The 19639-nt window shown below is 41.5% G+C and overlaps 1 protein-coding gene across 6 annotated transcripts in view; it reads left to right on the forward strand.

The window, feature by feature from the left end:
• Positions 1–7232: 7232 nt before the first annotated feature.
• Positions 7233–19639, forward strand: part of TOPAZ1 (testis and ovary specific TOPAZ 1) — a 130275-nt gene continuing 117868 nt past the window's right edge. For 2 of the 6 annotated variants that reach the window (XM_025190282.3, XM_025190285.3), the window contains exons 1-2: positions 7434–8791; positions 11349–13881. In XM_025190282.3, the coding sequence (XP_025046067.3) occupies positions 8050–8791; positions 11349–13881 (3275 nt within the window). In that variant the 5' untranslated portion in view covers positions 7434–8049. Of the gene's footprint in view, positions 8792–11348; positions 13882–19639 lie in introns of all 6 variants that reach the window. The other 4 variants (XM_025190286.3, XM_025190288.3, XM_025190283.3 and 1 more) reach the window with 4 other exon arrangements.

Here is a 19639-nt window from a genome sequence, read left to right on the forward strand (position 1 = left end):
ATATACAATCTAGTAAATTCCAATCCAATTGTTAGTGTGAATTAGCAAGAGTCCACCAATATCAAGTTCTTTTTAATATTATTGCCTATTCTTGATTTGCATAACTCCCAACTGGTCTTTACAAACTATAGAATAGCATTAGACTTGTTATTATATATCCATTTGCAAGTGTCTTTTCTAGATTCTTACTACCATCTTACCCAATTTTTCTAGGTAGTTCTCAATATTTTTTATAATTATTGCATCACTTAACATGAGAGATGGTATGGGAGGACACCAACTTCGTAATAGGAATAAGCACACATAGTAAGAAAGCTAGGTGTAATTCTATCCTTGAATGGTAGAAGGTTTAATTTTGAGTACCCAATTTTTTGAATCCATCTGTTTGAGAGATTCATATATGTTACTCTCGTACCTTAAGAGAGCCCTTTATTTATTAACACTCAAAAATCCTTACCCATTGACTTAACTGAATTTTAAATTAAGTCCATACTGTACAATTCTGTTAATTTGCTTATAGAATTCTTTCTGGAGACAAATGAGCAGTAAGAGTAGAAAACATTTTGCCAGGTGAATTAAATCCCTCTTACTGCAGCCCCATTTTACGATGGGCAGATGGAATGCTGGAGCCTAAGGTTCCATGGCTGTTGGGATAGGACAGTTGATGCTTCTTTGGGTGGGGCTGGGAAGGAGCTGGGGCTGAGAACCACTGTGTCTAGCTAAGCAACATAAACCTTAACCAGACAGCAAGGGAGGAAGCACAGAACTGTTGTTTCCGAAGAGGGGGATCCCCTCTCTCTGCTGGGCCAGCAAGAAGTCTGAAATAGTTTCTAAGCCCTCTGAGAGGTCAAGCTATTGTGTCCACAGAGGCCCTGTCGGGAACTGAGATGTAAGGAATCCTACAAAGCTTCAGTGGTCCCAGAGCCAAGGGGTGTAATATCTAAAAGGGAGTCACCAGAACACTGATGCAAAGAAGTGCTGAGACCCCAGATAATCACTGACATCTTCTGCTACTGCTGATCTAGCAAAGGAGTCTCACCGAGTACAGGGAAAGGCAAGTATCACTTCAGTGAAAGCGCCAAAAAACGTTTTTTTTTCTTTACAGTGGGTCTGCAGCGGTGTTATACATAAATGCATAGATTCCATGGGCCAGAAGGGACATTTGTAATGATCTAGTCTGATCCTCCATATAACACAGCTCATAAAATTTCCCCCAAATAATGCTGGGAGCAGATCTTTTAGATAAATGTTCGATCTGGTTTTTAAAAATGCTGGTAATGGAGAATCTACCATGGCTCTTGACAAGGGTTCCAATGGTTAATTAACCTCACTGTTAAAAGTGTATGCCTTATTTCCCATTTGAATTTGTCCAGCTTCAATTTTCAACCACTGGATTTTGTTATACATTCTCTGCTAGGCTGAAAATACCATTTGTTCCCTATATACATCTTACAAACTATAATCAATTCACCCTTAGCTTTGAGTTTGTTAAGGTAAACAAATTGATTTCCTTGAGTCTATTTATAATCTATCATATTTTTAATCCTTTAATTGTTATTGGGATTCTTCTCTGAATTCTCTATAATTTATCAACATCCTTTTTGAATTGTGGACACGAGAAAGGGACATAATAATCCAGCAGTAGTCACACCAGTGCCAAATACAGAAGTAAACAAGCTCTACTCCTATTCAAGACCCCCCTTGTTCATACACCCCCATTGTTTGCATTAGTCCATATGGCCACAGCATTGTTCATGTTCAGGTCATTATCTACCACAATCCTAAATCTTTTTCAGAATTATTGCTTCTCAGAATAGTCCAACATCCTGCAAAACTGACCTACATTTCTTTTCTAGATGTACGCATTTACATTTATTGTGTTAACTTATATATTGTTTGCTAGCACCTTGTTTACCAAGTGATCCAGATTGCTCTGTATCAGTGACCTGTCCTCTTCATTTTTTACCAATTTTACCCCTACATTTTGTGTCACCTGCAAATTCTATCAGTGATGGGAATGGAATAAGATATTACAGACTCTAATTATTTACTTCTAACCCTGAAATAATATAATGATCACTTTTATAATGACGTAGGTCTATTACTTATATTTAATGTGTTGTTGCTATGACCAAGAGTAGGAGCATCAGGACTGAATAAACTCTCTTTCATTAAAATTATCACAGTCTTTCTGATTCTTCTAGTATTCAGTAACATGCCAAATCTTAGCTCTTGATATTTGCTGGACATAATACAAATCTAAAAAGGCTTTTGATGGAATTTTGGTTTGTCTAGGTCAAATAGGAGTCTGACAGAGCTATTTTTGATGCAGCACTGCCACCATGATCTCCTTTGATTTTTAATTATTTAATTATAATTTATATTGTCATAAAAGTACACATTGCTGCACAGAATGTGTGCTTTGCCACATTAGTAACAAAATCCCTAGCTTGATTTACTGTCTAAAACAAGGGTGGGCAATAATTTTTGATGAATCAATCCAAGAACCTGGTAAGCCAGGCATGTCCAAAGTCCGGCCCGCGGGCCAATTGCGGCCCGTGTTCCGGTTTAATACGGCCCCACAGGTAATTTGGCAATATCTATCTTTTATGGCCCCCAATGAATCCATATGTATTGAGATGAATACATTGTAAAATCTCAGTTAATGTCAGTTGGTCTAAATCAGTTATAAATATATTTGACACAACATGTATACTTGGTGTTATGTTCCTGTTCATATTTTTTTAACTTAAAAGTTGACAGACAACCTTTATTACCAATAATATGTAATGTACTTTACAATGTTCCTGACATATTTCAGCTTCTTGGATTTTTTTTTCATCTGGCCTTCAGATATGAAAGGCAGAGTGATTTAACACCTGTTTAGATTTGTCATCCATGTGACGAAATGAAAAGTATGCTGTTTGCAATAAACTTTGCATAAAATAGTTAATTTGCATTTAATTTTAATGGTTCAAAGAATGTCAGGCAAAATGGTCGGCCCTCACGCATGTTCACTTCATCAAATCTGGCCCTCTTTGAAAAAAGTTTGGACACCCCTGTGGTAAGCAGTCAAGGGCTGCACTCTTCCATGATACTAAATAGAGGAAATGCAAGGTCTAGAATGGAGTTGGGTACAGAAGGGAGCTCGGGGTAGGGAATTGGGGTGCAGAAGGGAATTGTGGCATCTGGGAGGAAGTTTGGTGAAGGAAGGGGTTGTGACCTGGGACAGAGAATTGGGATGCAGGAGGTGGGGGTGCAGGATCCAGGAGGCAATATGGGTATGGGTGCAGAAGAGGAGTCTGACCTGGAGGAGGCATTTATGAAGGGGTCTGGGAGCAGTGTTCCCTCTAAACTGTGTGGCAGCACAGCTTCACAGGTGATGAATCAGTCCTGCCCAGTCAATCTCCTCTGTGCAGGGAGCCCTCAGCCTCTGACTGGGCAGGGCTGATTCATCACCTGTGAAGTTGTGCTTAAGGTGCTGCATACCTTAGAGCAAGGTTTCCCAACTTATGGGTTGAGACCCAAATATGGATTGCCATTACATTTCAAAAGGGTCACTAAGTGTTTCCCCAAGTGGCTCTGCCCCTCCCCTTCCCCCCGTTTTTGAATTGCTTTGGGTCACCAAGTCTTCCTGAATTGTCAAAATGGGTCCTCATCTGGAAAAGTTTGGGAACCGCTGCCTTAGAGGGAACACTGGGAGGGGGTTGTGATCTGGGGCAGAGGTGCAGGATGGCGTGCAGAGGTTTGGGTTGTGACCAGGGGCAGTATTGGGGTACAGGACAATATTCCCTCTAATTTTTTCCATCCACGTGAAGAATACATTTTTATGTGCACTAATGTACGTGCGAATGTGCACCACCAACAGAAACAAAAGCCCAGCTGTGGGTACTGTGCTAATCAGCTGGGAAGCATTTGAATCTCTCCTGAATGGTAGCACAAGCGCCCAACTTATAGCGAACACTGGTGCAGGGTCTGTGAGGAGATATGGGTGCAGGAGCAGAGGTTCAGATAGTTAGAATTGTGACCTGGGGCAGGGCTGCAGAAGGAGAGGCAGAGGGTTGGAGGTGACAGGGGTTGGGTGCTAAGTGCAGGCTCTGGCCAGAAGGTGCTTACCTAGGCAGCTCCTTGCCAGCAACCCAGCAGGTCCCTCAGGCATGCCCCATGCCTTCCACACCCCTGCCCACTGCTCAAAGTGACCAACTGCAGGGGCCATGTGCTTCTCTGACCACCATGAGCCTCCTTCGGTGGGTACTTCACACACTGCCTGCATTGCAAACAAGGCCCAGGCAGCTTCCATTGGTTGATGTCTGGCCAATGGGAGTTGCAACATTTTGCTGGGGGCAGGGTCAGCTTGTGGTGCTCAAAGAAGCACCTGACCCCCGCAGTTAGCCACTTTGAACAGTGTGCAGGAGCAGGACAGGCAAGAATCCTGCCTAAGTCTGCCACTGGGTCACCAGGCCAGTTCTGGAAGCTTGGCAGGCTGTATGTGGCCCGCAGCTTGTATTTTGCCCAACCCTGGTCTAAATGCACTGGCTGATGCCATACAATATAGAATGAGTACAAATTGTGTTGAGATCATTGCAAATTTGTTTTTTTTTTTTTTTTAAGAAGAAGAGATTGGGGTATTCTGAGAGGGTGTGTCTACACAGCAAAGTTATTTTGGAATAATGGACGTTATTCTGAAATAACTGTTATTAATAACACAGCAATTCTGTTATTTTGAAAAAATTTTGAAATAACAGATGGCTTATCCTGATTTCTGTAAACCTCATTCTATTAAGAATAACGCCTTTTCTGAAATAGCTATTTCAAAATAAGGCATGTGTAGATGTTCCACTTCTGCTTTTTCGAAATAGCCCCTCACCAGGGCCATTCTAACTTAGCAAAAACAAATATTTTTATGTATTTTAAATTCCAATTAAAACATTTTTTTAAAATGTAGACATTCATCTGAAGTGTTTGCAATTCATATGTTGTTGAATCTGTGCATGAGAACCAAAATTGAAACTGACTATCAAAGTAAAAACTATTTTATTATCTTTATCTGAGCAATGTCATGAAAAGAGTGAAGAGTGTTAATTGTGAAAACTGAGTTAGATTATACAATTATTTCCATTTTAATAGCATAAAGTTTTAATAAGAGGTAAAGAAATTAGATTCTGGTGGAATTTTAACTTCACACTGTCTTTTTAAGGCTTGACTCTTCTTTCAAGTATTCTAATGCACAGTTACAGAAGAAACATTTAAATTACACTTTTACCTCCATTTCACACCAACTTGGTTTGATCCCACTTTTCATTATTGTACATAATTGACATTATAAACACTCAATCTGAAGCTATAAATCAGTAAAGTAATTACTGTGACATCATATTTCCTTCTCTATTCCTTTCTATTGTGTCTCCCTTTCTATTGTGTCTTTATTCCTTTCTATTGTGTCTCTCCCTTTTTGTTATGCATCATAAAAGTCAGTTACACATCTGAGTTGGGAAAGGCTGAAGTTTACTTTCCAAATTACACTTTTTTACCAGTACCAAGTCTGAAAAATGTGGATATTGCTGAATGCTGTATAGCTAAATCTCCTTATTGGATCTTTTTGGTTCTGAGGACCTGGAATACCATACAAGTCAGATAGCACCTTAATTATCTGTATTCCCTGCCTTCATTAGGTTTAATTATTTGCCTACAGTCTGCAGTTTGTACACTCAGCCTAAATGAGGATCTTATGCATCAGTATACTGCAAAGGATTTGCTTCCCAACCTGCATGTTTCTTCTTCATTCAGAGATGCCTTATGATTAATTTTTCTCTGCATCATTTGTATAATGATACATTATTTCTGCATTACAAGTGAAAACTTAGAGGGATTGTAAAATTCAGTGATTTCTCCCAAGGTCACATAATGAGCCAGTCAATTGAACTAGTATCTAAGTCTATTGGCTCCTAGTTTAAATCCTATTATTTATAATATTGTAAACCAAAAATATTGATTTACTATTAGTAAGTCCCATCCTACAGCACTTTGTAATGTGAATGCTAGCTATCAAGCAACAAGTCAAGGTGATCCGGTTTTTAATCAGGTATTTCCTCTTTCCAAGAAAAACCAAGAATAGTGTGGGCTACTGGGCTAAAACACATTTTTTAAGGTATGTGTATGTTTGATGCTACTGCTAGTACTTTTAAAGTTATTAAAATTACTAAATATAATTATTTTAATTTTGATATGTGTTGGAAATATAAAACTCCATTCGAATAATTTACTTATACAATATGCAGTTCTGTACACTGAGTTTTTAGAATATGTTTGCACAATTGTTAACACATGGTAGTCTTCTACTGTACTTGCAAGTTTGGGGCCTAACAAATGGGCTATCACTAAATTTTAAACCCAAGCTGTGCCTTTAGCTATGACTATTGCATGCTAACAACTTCCCATCATTGCAGTATTTACCAAGAAATAAATGTAATCTCTTTGGAAATGTAACTCTATTAAAACTAGGTATGGATAATGAGCAAAACTCTGTAGAAGTCCTCATTTAATCTAGTTCATTATGGACAAAAAAGGAAAAGCAGACTAATTTCCTTCATTGGATAAATTGAAAAGAATAGTAATTTTCACTATTTTTAGATGAATACCTAATGTTCTTCAAACTATATCTTAAATTCACATTTAACTACAATACAAACTAATTTTATTTTTTTTTAAATAAACATTTTGGGGATTTTTGCAGGTTTGTGAACTTGGCAAGGATAACTTAAGTAATTCTAGCCAAGGATAACTTTAAGTAACTACCAACCCTCAACTATTATGTTAAACTGCATTACTTAATGGTTTGTTGCCAGGTTCCTTTCCTAGCCTATAGTTTAAACGTCCAAACTGCATTTCGTACTTATAACGCGCTACTTGTGGCGATTCCGTATTCCAATGTCTTGTTTTAAGGAAACAAAAAGGGAAAAGACTCCCCCCTCCCCCTAGAGTTTAACTAACCCAGCCTATGACCCGACACAGCCAAAGTGTGTGTGTGGGGGGAGGGGGAGGAGTTGAAATCCTAACCAGTCTCTTCCTAGTTTAGATATTTCTGTTCCCTAACCTCGTTTCCTAACGCTGACCATGCCCCGCACGCTACATGAGGCGTGGTAGCTGCATTTTGCCACCAGTGTAGTCGATTAACCCGGACTTGGACAAAATAGAGACCCTCCCCCCGCAAGCTTTTGTGGGCGCGGTTGGGATCCGGTGCCCCTGGCGCATACAGAGCATGTGAGCTTCTCAAGCTCGCGCCAGCGAGACTGGAAACGGCAGGTGCGGCCCGCGTGTCCTGCCGCTCCCTACAGAGAAAGACGGCGCCTGACTCGGCGCCTTTTCCACAGCCAGCGCCCTCCCCGCGCCTGCGCAGCACCCGCGGCCGTGACCCTGCGCGAGGGGTGCGCCGCACCTTGCTGCGTGGCGAGAGCGTGCGGGGTAGAGCGCGAGGCGGCGGGTGGTGGCAGGGCCTGGTGTTGACAAAGGCGTTGGCTGGCTGAGTGAATGGGGTGGCAGGGCGCTGCGGGGATACCTCTGGAAACAGCAGGGAAGGGTGAGCAGAGAGGGGCTGAGAGGGCCGGAGCAGCAGCCGCCCGGCGTAGGTGGTGGTTGTGACGGGCGGGTGGAGGCCGTGGAAGGTTTTGCCTGGATCTGCAAGGGGCTCCGAACAAGCCCAGGCCAACCTAGCTGCAACTGTTCCTCCCCGTTGGCCCTAGCTCGAGGGAAAGATTGGTCGCATGGTGGCCTGTTGATCTGCCTGTAGTCCCCACACCCCACCAGTAGAGGAAGGCAGCTTTCTGTCAGAATCCTGCTTCTCTGCTGCTGGTGCCACCCTGCAAAGGCGCATTGGGAGCTGGTTTTAGGAGGCTACTCAGGCTGCCTCTGAGACAGTTTCCTCGCCATTGGGCCTACTCGCCCCCCCCCACCCTCCTCAGTACTGAGGCTGGTCAGATTGGTGTGTGGTATAGTTGGGGGACTGGGTACACTTGCTGCTAGAGGCAGCCCTGCACTCTCCCTGCCTGCAGAATGCCACAGCTAAGATCTCGGAAGGTAGAGTTAAGTAGGGAGATACTAACTACTCCCATGGGGCCCTCTCCACAACCTGTGGATGTAGGGATGGGAGCCCCCTCTGGGGACTACTCTGTGGTCAAGAGAAACCCTCAGCGGGAGGCAAAGAGAAAAGCAATGCATTCCTTATCCTGCTCGTCATCACCTAACCTGTTCTCCAGGGTCCCATGTGAGCAGCTCATGCTCCCGGCAGAAGTACCTGTGGGGTTGGAGGAGCAAGATGGGACTAATATGAGGCTTCTAGGGAAAAGAAAGGAAGGAAGACGAGGCCGTAGGGGAAGAGGTGGTGCTGCTGCTGGAAGCAAAAGAGAAGAAGCTTTACAGGTCTCAGACCAAGCTGCAGTTAAAATCTGGGAGAAGATGATGTTTCCAGTAGCCCCAGTAGGGAGATATTGGGAAAAGGCTATCGGTAGAATGAAAGGACAGGAATTGCAGCAGTCTTTCTCTGGAACTAGATTGGAGGGAAAATTGGCAACAGAGATTGAGGGAAAACTAACAAGTAGCTCCTTAGCATATTTGGGGTCCCAAGAAGGATTAGGGAGCCCAGGGGAAAAGAGCAGACATTCCTTAATGGAACTGAAACTACAGATTCCATGTCCCAAGGAAGAACTGATGATCCCAGAGAGGAGTAGCAGATGCACCCTGACGGAACCAGAAGTGCTGGGACCTGGGAAAGATGCAGGGAACCCAGAGGAAAAGGGTAAATATTCCTTGATGCAAATCCCAGACTCTGAGAAGGAAGCAGTGAGCTTGAGTGGGAGGTTCCAATACACTTTAATAGAACTTGGGCTTCAGAAGAAAGTGGGTAGACAGGGAAAAAGGGGCTAGCACTCAATTTTAGAACCAGGAGTGCTGAGGCCCAAGGAGGGAGAAGACAGCCCGGTGAAAAGGGGCAGATATTTGTTGGCAGGGACAGGGTCTTGGGGAAAAGCAGGGGAAAAGAGGAACAGGCGTGCCTTATCTGTCCCAGGATCTGAGGAGAAATTAGGGAGCCCAGAGAAGAGGGACAGATGTTTTTTAATAGAAGTGGGAGTGGCAGGGCCTCTTGATGAAAAAAGGAGTCTTGGGAAAAGGGGCAAACAGTCTTTGGCGGAACTGAAGCTAAACAGTTCAGAGAAAATGGCTGGGCACTCCTTGTCAGTACTACAGCCACAGGGCCTAAGTCTCCAAGAAAAAACTGTAAGCCCAGGAAACAGGCTCAAATGTTCCTTGCAACTACAAAGCTCAGGCCCCCAGAAAGAAGTAGAAATCTTGGGGAAGAGAGGTAAGCCCTCTTGCACCACTGAGGAATTACACCTCCAGAGCTCAGGTCTCCAGGAGAGTACAAGTAGCTCAAGGATAAGTTCTGTGGTGGCATTGCAGTCACAGAGTCTAGGTAGCTGTGATGGAGCAACTAGTCCAGGAAGGAGAGTCAGGAGCTCCTCTGTGGAGCTATGGCTACCAGGGCCTCAGGAGGAAGCAGGGACTTGTGGGAAAACAGGCAGGACTGACTTGGAGGGAACAGGAACCTCAGAACACAGGAGGAGGAGGAGGAGCTCCTCAGCAGATGAAAGAGTAAAGATGGTAACGCGGGCTGCTTCTCAGTCAAGGGAGATGTGTGGGAAAGATTATGAAGACCAGTGCTGGGTTTGTGCTGCTGGAAATACAGGAAGGAGGAGACAAGGGAAGATGGAACAGCAACAAGTTGTAGGGCAGAAAGTGGGTTCCACCCTCACTGGTGATCTGTTCATTAATAGACTAGAGGAGAGACAGAAAAATGGAAAGGCAGAAGCTGTGCTTTCAGCTGAACTAAAATTAAAGATCAGAGAGCCTAGTAAGATCTTATTCTGTATCTGCCTGTATATTTATATATTGCTGTCTTACATCCATATCCCTTTACTCCTCCTGCTTATACTTTGCTGTCTTTTTTGTCGCCCTTCTGGTTTGTAGGATGCTGTCCCAATTCCTTTAAATGTTCATCTTTACTGCCTCTTTTTTCAGATACCATTCAGAGTAATATCCCACTAGCAACAGAAACAAAAAATGCACTTGGGAGTGTTTTTTGGCATTACTAATTTTTTTAAGTGGTACAGCTTGAACTAGGAAGACTTTTAAAAATGTACAAATTTGTAAATCTTGCTGAAATACATAAAGTGAAATCCTCATAAGAGGGAGAGATTGTAAACACCTATGACATTAAATTGGGAAGGAATTTCTTTCCAATGAATGAGAAACTTGGTCAGGTCTCTCTGCCCCTAAATATGTGGGTTAGGAATTAGGCACATTCTTGTTCCCTCTAATTTCTTGATGGAAATATGAACTTTTGTTGTCTCTTTGTTGAAGATAATTTTATGTATTTGAGCCCTTTTTCAGATAGGCTTAATTTATTGCAGTGGGATAAATTGAAGTACAGAAATCGTGGCCTGTATTGAGAATTTAAAATTTAATTAAGTGTCTGTCTTTACTGTTTTGCAACTTTTTTTTATTTGCTGACCCCTAAAATTTTAAAATGGAAGTGGGAACCTCTTCAGAAATGTTAGACATAATCTGTAGTTCCACTAGAGATCCATGGATCACAGGCTGAAAACCACTGTTTTAGTTTAATCATTTTGATACATTATGTGAAGTGTTATTAACTTTCTCACTGCATTTTACCAATATGTTTTGAAATTTTCAATAAAATGTTCACAAATACAATTTTTTAGATATAATGAATATTTCCTGTTAAAAGAACAGTAATTTGCTTAACATAATAAAGAATTTGTGTTTCTGGTTCTTCTTGAACAGGGACTATAGTTCTAAATATTCATTAAAAATTTTGAATTTACTTTTTTTGGGGTGATTTTGAATACTCTATACTTTCTGAATATATTTATTTCAACACAAAATATTTCAGTGAAAGGTTTTACCTAAAATTTAAACATGGGAATAGTATCTAAAATTATTTGCAAAAAATATTTTAGATTGATTAGCCAGTTGGAATATGTTTGAAAGAACTGATAGTAACTTCAGATATTGTTCGTACAACCTTCTACAGTTCTGTATAGACTTTATATAACAGATATGTCGAGACAGTTAATATGCTATTTATTTTTTGTATGTAAAATTGTTAGAATGTTACAACTACTATTCACATCTATAATTTTTGTTTAATAGATAATGGTTTTGAAGGACCATTTTTGCAGTTTTTTTCTAAAAAGTCGGTTCAGCTTTTTTCTTAAAGCACTTGTAATAGTGTGTGAAACTGACTGTGATTCTTCTTCTTTTTTTTTAATCAGCAAAGAAAAAGATAATAGAAGTTAAGGAAGACTCAGATGCACAGGATGGAAAGCAGCTAGAGACTGATCTAAGTATATCAAAAGATTGTCACAAAAAGAAACCACTAGTAGCTTACTCTGAGTCTCTTCGGGTAGCTAAGTCAGATGGGACTCAGAGCAAGGTAACAGTATGCCAGAGTTTAACAAGGGGATCTGCAGTACAATGTAACAAAAGAAGAAATAGAATCACCAAGATCAGGCGTTTACAGGATTTGAATATAAAAGTCACTGAAAATGAAGCAACAAAGAACGTAGAGTATAAAGATGAAAAATGCAGAGAAATACCAAATTATCATAATTGCTTGCCATCCACAGTAGAAAAGAATCCAGTTGTGAAATTATATAACTGTTGTTACCTGAATACATTTGTAAAATCTTCAGTTGATGCAACCACCAGCAGTTACAAAATTGGTGGTGGATTCTTGCATGTAGCTCAGGGTGAGAGAGAGACTTTTTGTCCTAACAGTGTTATGGGACAGAGTGATATGAACAGCAAGCTTAATGTAATGCAAATTGAGAAATTGCCCACACAGGAAAGTATATCATTTGACAAAGAAGGAATATGCCAAAATAGAAGAAGCTGTCAAAATGAGAACAGTAAATGCCCGAGGGAAAGAAAGTGGAGTATTGATAGAAAGCCCAGGAAAAGGATGAAACTTTCTGAAAAATCAATCCGGAATGTGTTCCCAGTTATAGACAACAAACATTGTGAATATGAGTTACGTACGGAAGATAAAACTGCCAAAACAGACACTTTAGCAGTTGTAGAGTTCAGTAGCAATGAAACTACTTCTTTATTTGATCAAAAATCAAATTCCCATCTAGAACAAAATTCTCAAGCACAAAATGGTTGTATTGCCTCAGATAATAGAAAACTGTACTTGAAACCTGGTTCAAGAGTAAATAGTTTTGAGAAGAGACTTGAGCTATTGGATTTAGCAAAAGGAGAAAGGGATGTTTTTGATTCAGAAAGCATAGAACAAGAAGACTGCTCTAATACCTCAAATAGTCCAGAATTGGTTACTGTGGTCAATGACAACATTTCTGATTATTGCAATGATGCCAGCTGCCAAAAGAGAGAGAGAATAGTGTCAGATGAAAAATTGATGAGTAATGTTGATAAATTACAGTTATGCAGCTGTCAAAGAATAGTACCAATGTCTGGTAAAAACGTTTGGCCTCGTGAATCATGTGCTAGGACTTCTGAATGGTTTAATAAACATCATGTGTCTATCTTGGAAGGAAAAACTTCAACTTCTGATTCTCAGGAATGCTCATCTCAAAACAATACTGAAGCTGTAAGAGATATGGTTTTAACTGATAACTCTAGGCAGTTAGATCTGTGTATCTCAGATGCAGAAAGTATAAACAAATCTTCATGTAAAACAATGGATTCTAACATTGAATGTCAGACTTCTGTTAGAACACCGGAGTCCTCTTTATTGGATATTTACGGGACTTTGAGAGTCACCTGTAATGAAAATCTAAAGTCATTAGTGGATACTAGTCCTATGGCTTCCAACTCTGAAAGTTTCCAGAAAGCTCAGGTGACCTTAAATTTGGAAGTAAAACAAAAACGAGATGATAAAAACAAAGGAGGTTTAACCAAAAAAAATCTGATGATGGCTCTCCAGGATGGTATATCTAAAGATGACAGTGCAAGTAAAATGATTGTAAATCATAAGACATCAATGAAAAAAACAGGTGCAGTTCCAAACTTAATTAAAATGTTAAACACAGGAAATCTGTCAAATTTCAAAATTCCTTTACGCAAAAATAAAACTGAATCAAGGAAAGTGGAATCTGCTAGACCATTAGATAAAGAAACATACAGTCCTCTGGAACGCCTTCACAATTCTGCTGCTGCTTCAGCAAGTCAGAGCAGAGTCAAGGATAATTCCTCTATGGTAGTTTCAGAGCAGCAGTCTGTCTCTGAAGAGACTGGTATCTCTTTAAACCCCTTAATGGAAAATATTGACCAAATGAGAAATAAAGACTTTGGCAGTTGTCGTTCTGAAAGTCTTTCAAATGAAATAAATATACTTTCTGGAGGTGTTTCTATACATCAGTGTGCTTTCCTTGAGGGAAAATTGGAATCCTCTGTTCTTAAGGACATTACTGACTCATCTGGTACTGCGCATGAAGAGAAAAGCTTCACACAAGATTATTCTAGTGAAACAGTTGACCATTCTGTTTCATCAGAAATGCATGATGATGATGATAATAAAAAGAACTCAAAACTGAGTCATGCACAGAATATAATCAAAAACTTTCCAGATGTTCTTAAGGCTTATGAAGATGATATTCTTGTGATTGATGTAATTCAGGATGACCCTGACCTTTTTGGAACCACTGATGAAGGGGAGCTTGCATTCACTATGAACCATGCAACTAAAAAGCACTGCAATATTAGTACTACCTCAGAGGAAAAACAGGATGTTAAGCCAAAATGTCTTGTCCTTCCAGAAACTAAGGATTCAAGAGATTACTTTAGGTATGCATCTCATTATTTTATCTTCATAAAATATTTGTAAAACTGAGTACATTGAGACATCATCTTAGTTTAATCCAAGTATTCAGATTTCCCAAAAAATGCTGTAGATATGTACATTTAGTAGAGTGAGCTGTATGTTCACAGATATACATACAATGTGAACAGAGAATTTCAGCCCAAGTGGACTTTGGGAAATTTAAACATTTCTTGGCAAAATTCTGAATCCAAATACAGTGTTTCATTACTGCTTGAGAGCTAGAAAGTAAAACTGATTATAAACCAAAATAACTGAATTCCTCAGGCTGAGTGATAAAAAAAATGCTGGAAAGTAAATTAATTATTTAAAATTACTTTAAAGTAAGATATTGAAATAAGCTGTAACAGTGTCTATATAAATTATCTTGTCAATGTCCCCTTAATGGTAACTTATAGTTGTACTATGTGTGACAAGATCAGAGCAGAAAGTTACAAAAAGTAGAGGAAGGGAGGTATATAAACCTCAGACTGAGGAGATCTCTGTTCGCAGGTAACAGAGAGGGGCTGGTCTAAAACCAGCAGGGGCAATCAAGGACAGTTGAACACCTGGGGCTAATTGACCAGGCCTGCAGAGCGAAGCCAGCTTGGGCTGATTAGGTTACCTGCGGTAAATTAGGGAAACCAGTTGAGACTGGCTATAAAAGGAGCTTGCCTGCAGTTGGTGGTGTGTGTGTGTGTGTGTGTAGCTGAGAGGACAGAGGAAAGCTCTGCTGAGAGTAAGAGGAAAACACAAGTAGACACTAAGAGGATGAACCAGAGAAAAGGAAGGTGTGAGGAAGTAGTCCAGAGGTCTTGGCACTGTCTTTTAGCAGGTGTCAGGGGTCTCACATAGGCAGCTGCTCTTACAGGGCCCTGGGCTGGAACCTAGAGTACAGGGTGGACCCATGTTTCCCCCAATGCCTGCTTCCCCATTTCCACTCAGGGAAAAGACTGTGGAGTTTATTCTCCCCTTATACGCTGGCCCATGATGAAAACAGCTCAACAAACAGCAAACTAATGCCCTAAGTGTGGTGCCTAAAATTGAGCACTGCTTGTGAGCCTCCGAAGCAAGCAAATCTGTCTGAAAGCACAGGACTCATTGAATTTAAGTAGGAGCTTTATTGCATATGATTTTTCAAAATATATATAACTTTTTCTGCAGCTATGACTTCTTTTGTTATTTGCATGCCCATCAGTAAGCAATTTTAATTATCCAAATAGTAACACAACTTTTTTCTCGCTGAATAGTTTTTAAAACTATCCTTTTCTACCAGGTTTTAGTCAGCGTTTTTATCAGTCTTGCATTGTGGTGTTTAAGCTACACATTGAGATTGTAGTAGGAAATGGTAGAGGGAAAGCAAAATTAAATGTACTGGCAAGCTTCTATAAGTAGCAGCATATTGTGTGTGCACGATGTAGTAGTTGATCAGCCCCAGAGCCTTAAAGCATATCTAATAAATTTCTCTAAACCCAAAATCTTTTTATAGTGGCTTGATACACTAGCTCAGGGATGGCCAACCTGCGGCTTGCGAGCTGCATGCGACTCTTCCCTCCTATAAGTGTGGCTCGTGAAGCCTCCCCTGTGACTCACGAAGCTGCCCCTGTGCCCCTAGAAATGGCCCCAGTTTCCTATGCTCACCGGTAGGGGAGCAGTCCGGTGCGGCGATTTAAAATGGCATTGCCAAGATGGCAGTGGCCGATGGAAGCCTGATGTGGCCAAAAAGCCTAGTCTCTTAAAGGGACGGCTCAACAAAAATTGCTCAGAAAAATAAAATTCTGGTGCGGCTCTTCAGTTTTTCCGCCACTGTTTCGGCTCGCTTCATTTAATGGGTTGGCCACCCCTGTACTAGCTGTTGTTCAGAATTGGTTGTCTTATAAGAAAAGTATAAAACCTGCATAGAGGTGTATAGTACCTGATTTTCTCCAAAGACCTGAAGATAAGTGCCTTCTCTTCCAATATTTATTTTCATCCTCTTTGGTGAATGCTACCTGCAATCTTTACCCCTTTTCAGATTAATACTACAGCTAACATTTTAAATTATTTTTTTTAATATTACCAATTTCTTACACTGAAATCCTCCTTGTTAGTTGTCTCCCTCTCCCTTTTCTAAAAGTATGGTGTAAAAAGGAGGAATGTGGGAAGTTTTCTTAGGATGGTGTTGAAATGTGTGAATTAAATATCCATTTTAAAATTTAATTTTAATTGTATATCTTGGAATCTACAGTAAAACTGCAGTTGTCCGGCACTCCCAATAGTCCAGCACCAACTGGAACCCGGAAGTGCTCCAGCCAGCCGGACAATTGGAGCCTGCTCCACACCGCTTCCTCAAGTCCGCTGCTGCTGCTGTTGAAACTGACAGCTGCGGACCTGGGGAAGTGGTGCAGAGTAGAGCAGGTGGGGTGCTGCCAGGTTGGTCCCCCAGCTCTGCCTTTTGCCCCCCTGCTTGGCGCCCGGCAGCACCCCAACGGCTCTGCCCCATGGCTTCCCCAAGTCCACCACTGCTTAAACTGACCAGCGACGGACTTGGGGAAGCCCTGGGGCAGAGCAGCTGGAGTGCTGCCAGGTTGGTCCTGCAGCGCCGCCCCTCACCAGCATCTGGTTTGCCCCACGCCGTTCCCCGCCCTCTCCCTTCCCCCCCCCCACGATACTCCGGCATCTCCGATAATCCGGCACCCCCTGGGTCCCAAAGGTGCCAGATTATCAGAAGTCTGCTGTAACTTTTAAGAAAGTAATCTAGCAGCAGCAGCAAAAAACAAACCAAAAAACCTCAAGAAAAACAAACAAAAAAACAAAAAAAAAACCCAATGACCTTTAGGAAAGTTTCTTATCTCATGCAGATAAATGTTAGTCTCAGGGTTTGATCGATTAGTACTCCCAAGAAGGTGACATTATTATTCATAGAAAGTCTTCCATTCCCAGAAGAACGTGTAAATCAGATTGTCCATGTCACAACAGTATTTCTCACATGTGCTTTAAGTACAGCCTGGAGTAAATATGTCTAAGGATCCGTTCCTATACCCATTTAATCCTTGTCATCTTTACTGAGGGGCATCAAGGGTACCAGTTAATGGTGTGTTTCATGATACAAACATGTTGCTAGGAGTCGACTGGAGATCATATTGTTTCATGTAGATAATTGGGATGTCAGATAGTAATACTGAAATCCTGTCAGACTGAAATTCTGTGTAAAGCCTACTTTGCCCATTACTAAACTCCTGAGACATCCAGTCCTCCTGGGTTTTCATATGCTCATATTCAAGAGTGATAGCTTCAGGTGACTGTTGTAGTTTGTGGTCCCAGTTATCACATGCTCATAATCAGGGGCAGGGCCGGCTTGAGCAATTCCTGCGCCCCAGGCAGCAGGCGCGTGATGCCTGCGCGGCTCCTCTCTGGGCGCATGCACGGCCCCACCCTCCAATGCACTGCACCCCTTAGAGCTGCCACCAGTTAAGGAGCCCTGTAAAGCTCATGGCATACTGAAGCCCCACCAAGGAGGAGTTAAGCTCAAAGAGCTCAATGGAGCTTAGAGAACATTCAAACATATGGGCTGTGTCTAGACTGCATCCCTTTTCCGTAAAAGGGATGCAAATTAGACACATCGCAATTGCAAATGAAGCGGGGATTTAAATCATTTGCATAAACATGGCTTCATTTGCATAAACATGGCTGCCACTTTTTTCCGGCTCGGAGCTTTGCCGGAAAAAAGCGCCAGTCTAGACGCGGATCTTTCGGAAAATATAGCCTTTTCCAAAAGATCCCTTATTCCTCTTAAAATAAGGAATAAGGGATCTTTCGGAAAAGGCTTTATTTCCGAAAGCTTAACTTCTGAGCTTAACTTCTCCTTGGTGGGGCTTCAGTATGCCATGAGCTTTACGGGGCTCCTTAATTTGAGGAAAAAAATAATTGTTATTATCGCCCAAATGACACCCTCTTTTGGCATCAAAATGAGACTTGACTGACAGTATATTGTAAGATCTGTGTTTTTTTTCCCCTCTCCCTACGTACAGGAGGAATGAAATTAAATGGTGACATTTTTAACTATCACTAGGTTATGAGTTAATACCTTAAGGAAAGAACAAATACTAGATCTATTCTCAATCTCTATTCTTGGTCTCTACCTGAATGACTCTTTGATGTTTGAAGGAGAAAAAAATTGTTTATTTTTAATGTTAAACAAAATAAAACAAACCCCCTCTACATTTGAGAACTTTTTTATTTTAAAATATCTGAAATACACCAGTTCTTGGTGTGTATATAGCTGAAAATACCTTTTAGAAGGTGGTGGTAAATGCTAATATGATTCAAAGCTAGCTAGCTCTCTAGTGATTTAGATCACAGGACTGGTCAAAACATACCAGTGCTTAAAAGCTGGAGGAGGCAGCTTTAAGGGTTTATCCTTTCACATTTTTTATCTCTGATAAGTTCTAGGACATAAAAGCCAGATTTGCTTTGCTGTTATGAGTTTAACCATTGCATTCTCTAGTTTCAGTCACGGTGATGATTTAAGTTGATAAAATGCACTGTGCCCCCAGTCTTTCCTATTTTGTTTTTTTAAGAATGACTGAGTCAGATTCTTGAATGCACGGATGATAAGCAAAACAGTCTTGTTTAGACCTGACTAGCAAAGCAGTCTGTATTGATTTGTATAGATCTCCCCAAAATAGCTTATTTGCATGTAAGGCAAACCTGGGCAAGATATGCCCCCCGGGCTGCATGTATCCTGCAGACGCAGCAGGGGAAGCCTCAAGCAGGTTCCCTGTCCAACCCACGTGCTGCTGAGAAGTGTGTGCTGCAGGGCTCTGTTTGAACAGTTGCAAACCCAGGCCTGGGAGGAGAAGAGATTTCACGCCCTACCCCTGCCCTCAGCTATCAACAGGCAGCTTGTGAAACATCCTCCCTTCATGATCATAGCTATTCAAAGATTACATGGCCCCTGCTATGGGTGTGGGGGTAGGGCAGGCAGCGAGTCTGCCTGAGAAGGCTGCTGGCCGGGAATCATGCAGGTAAGTCTCCGGGCCAGAGCCTGCCTCTGGCACCCCAACCCTCTGTTCCCTTCCTGCACCCATATCCTCTCCTGGATCCTGTGCCCCAATCCTCTGCCCCAGATCACAACCCAAACCCTTCAGCTCCTCCACTCTAGTCCCCTGCCCCAGGTCACAACCCACTCCTCCCCTAGGTCACAGCCCAAACACCTGCACCACGGTCCTTTGCCCCTGGTCACAACCACCTCCTTCACCCAAACTCCCTCCCAGACCCTGCACCCTCTTCTGCACCCCATTCCTTTACCGCAAGCTCCCTTCTGTACCCAAACTCCATCCCAGACCCTACAGCTCCTCCGTTAATCTCATTGAAGAGTGTGGCCCTTGACCATTTTCCAAATTCTTGGAGTGGCCCTCCATCAGAAATTATTGCCCACCTGGTCAAAGGCATCAACAAGAGCTTCTGTACTTAAACAGTAAAGTGTGAAAATATTTCCAAATTCAGTCTTTGACAGTGAACTCTCTTTTGATATCTAGAGTTGCAAGCTCACAGTTGTGGTTGATAATGTGAAAAGTTTTTTGTCTAAAGTTGGCCTGCAGTATACCATTTGAACAGCCCATTTTTACTATAATATCTAAATTGAAGATTATCATGTTTGACTGGAGTGATTCTAATTCCTAGAACTATCACAGCTGATAGTCTTTCTGTGATACTATCAGCTGTTCTATATTTCAAATGGGCTACATCAGCAAAAAGACTGTT

The sequence above is a fragment of the Pelodiscus sinensis genome, chromosome 2 (genome assembly GCF_052426305.1).
Source record: "Pelodiscus sinensis isolate ZL-2025 chromosome 2, ASM5242630v1, whole genome shotgun sequence".
Taxonomy (NCBI): Eukaryota; Metazoa; Chordata; order Testudines; family Trionychidae; genus Pelodiscus; species Pelodiscus sinensis.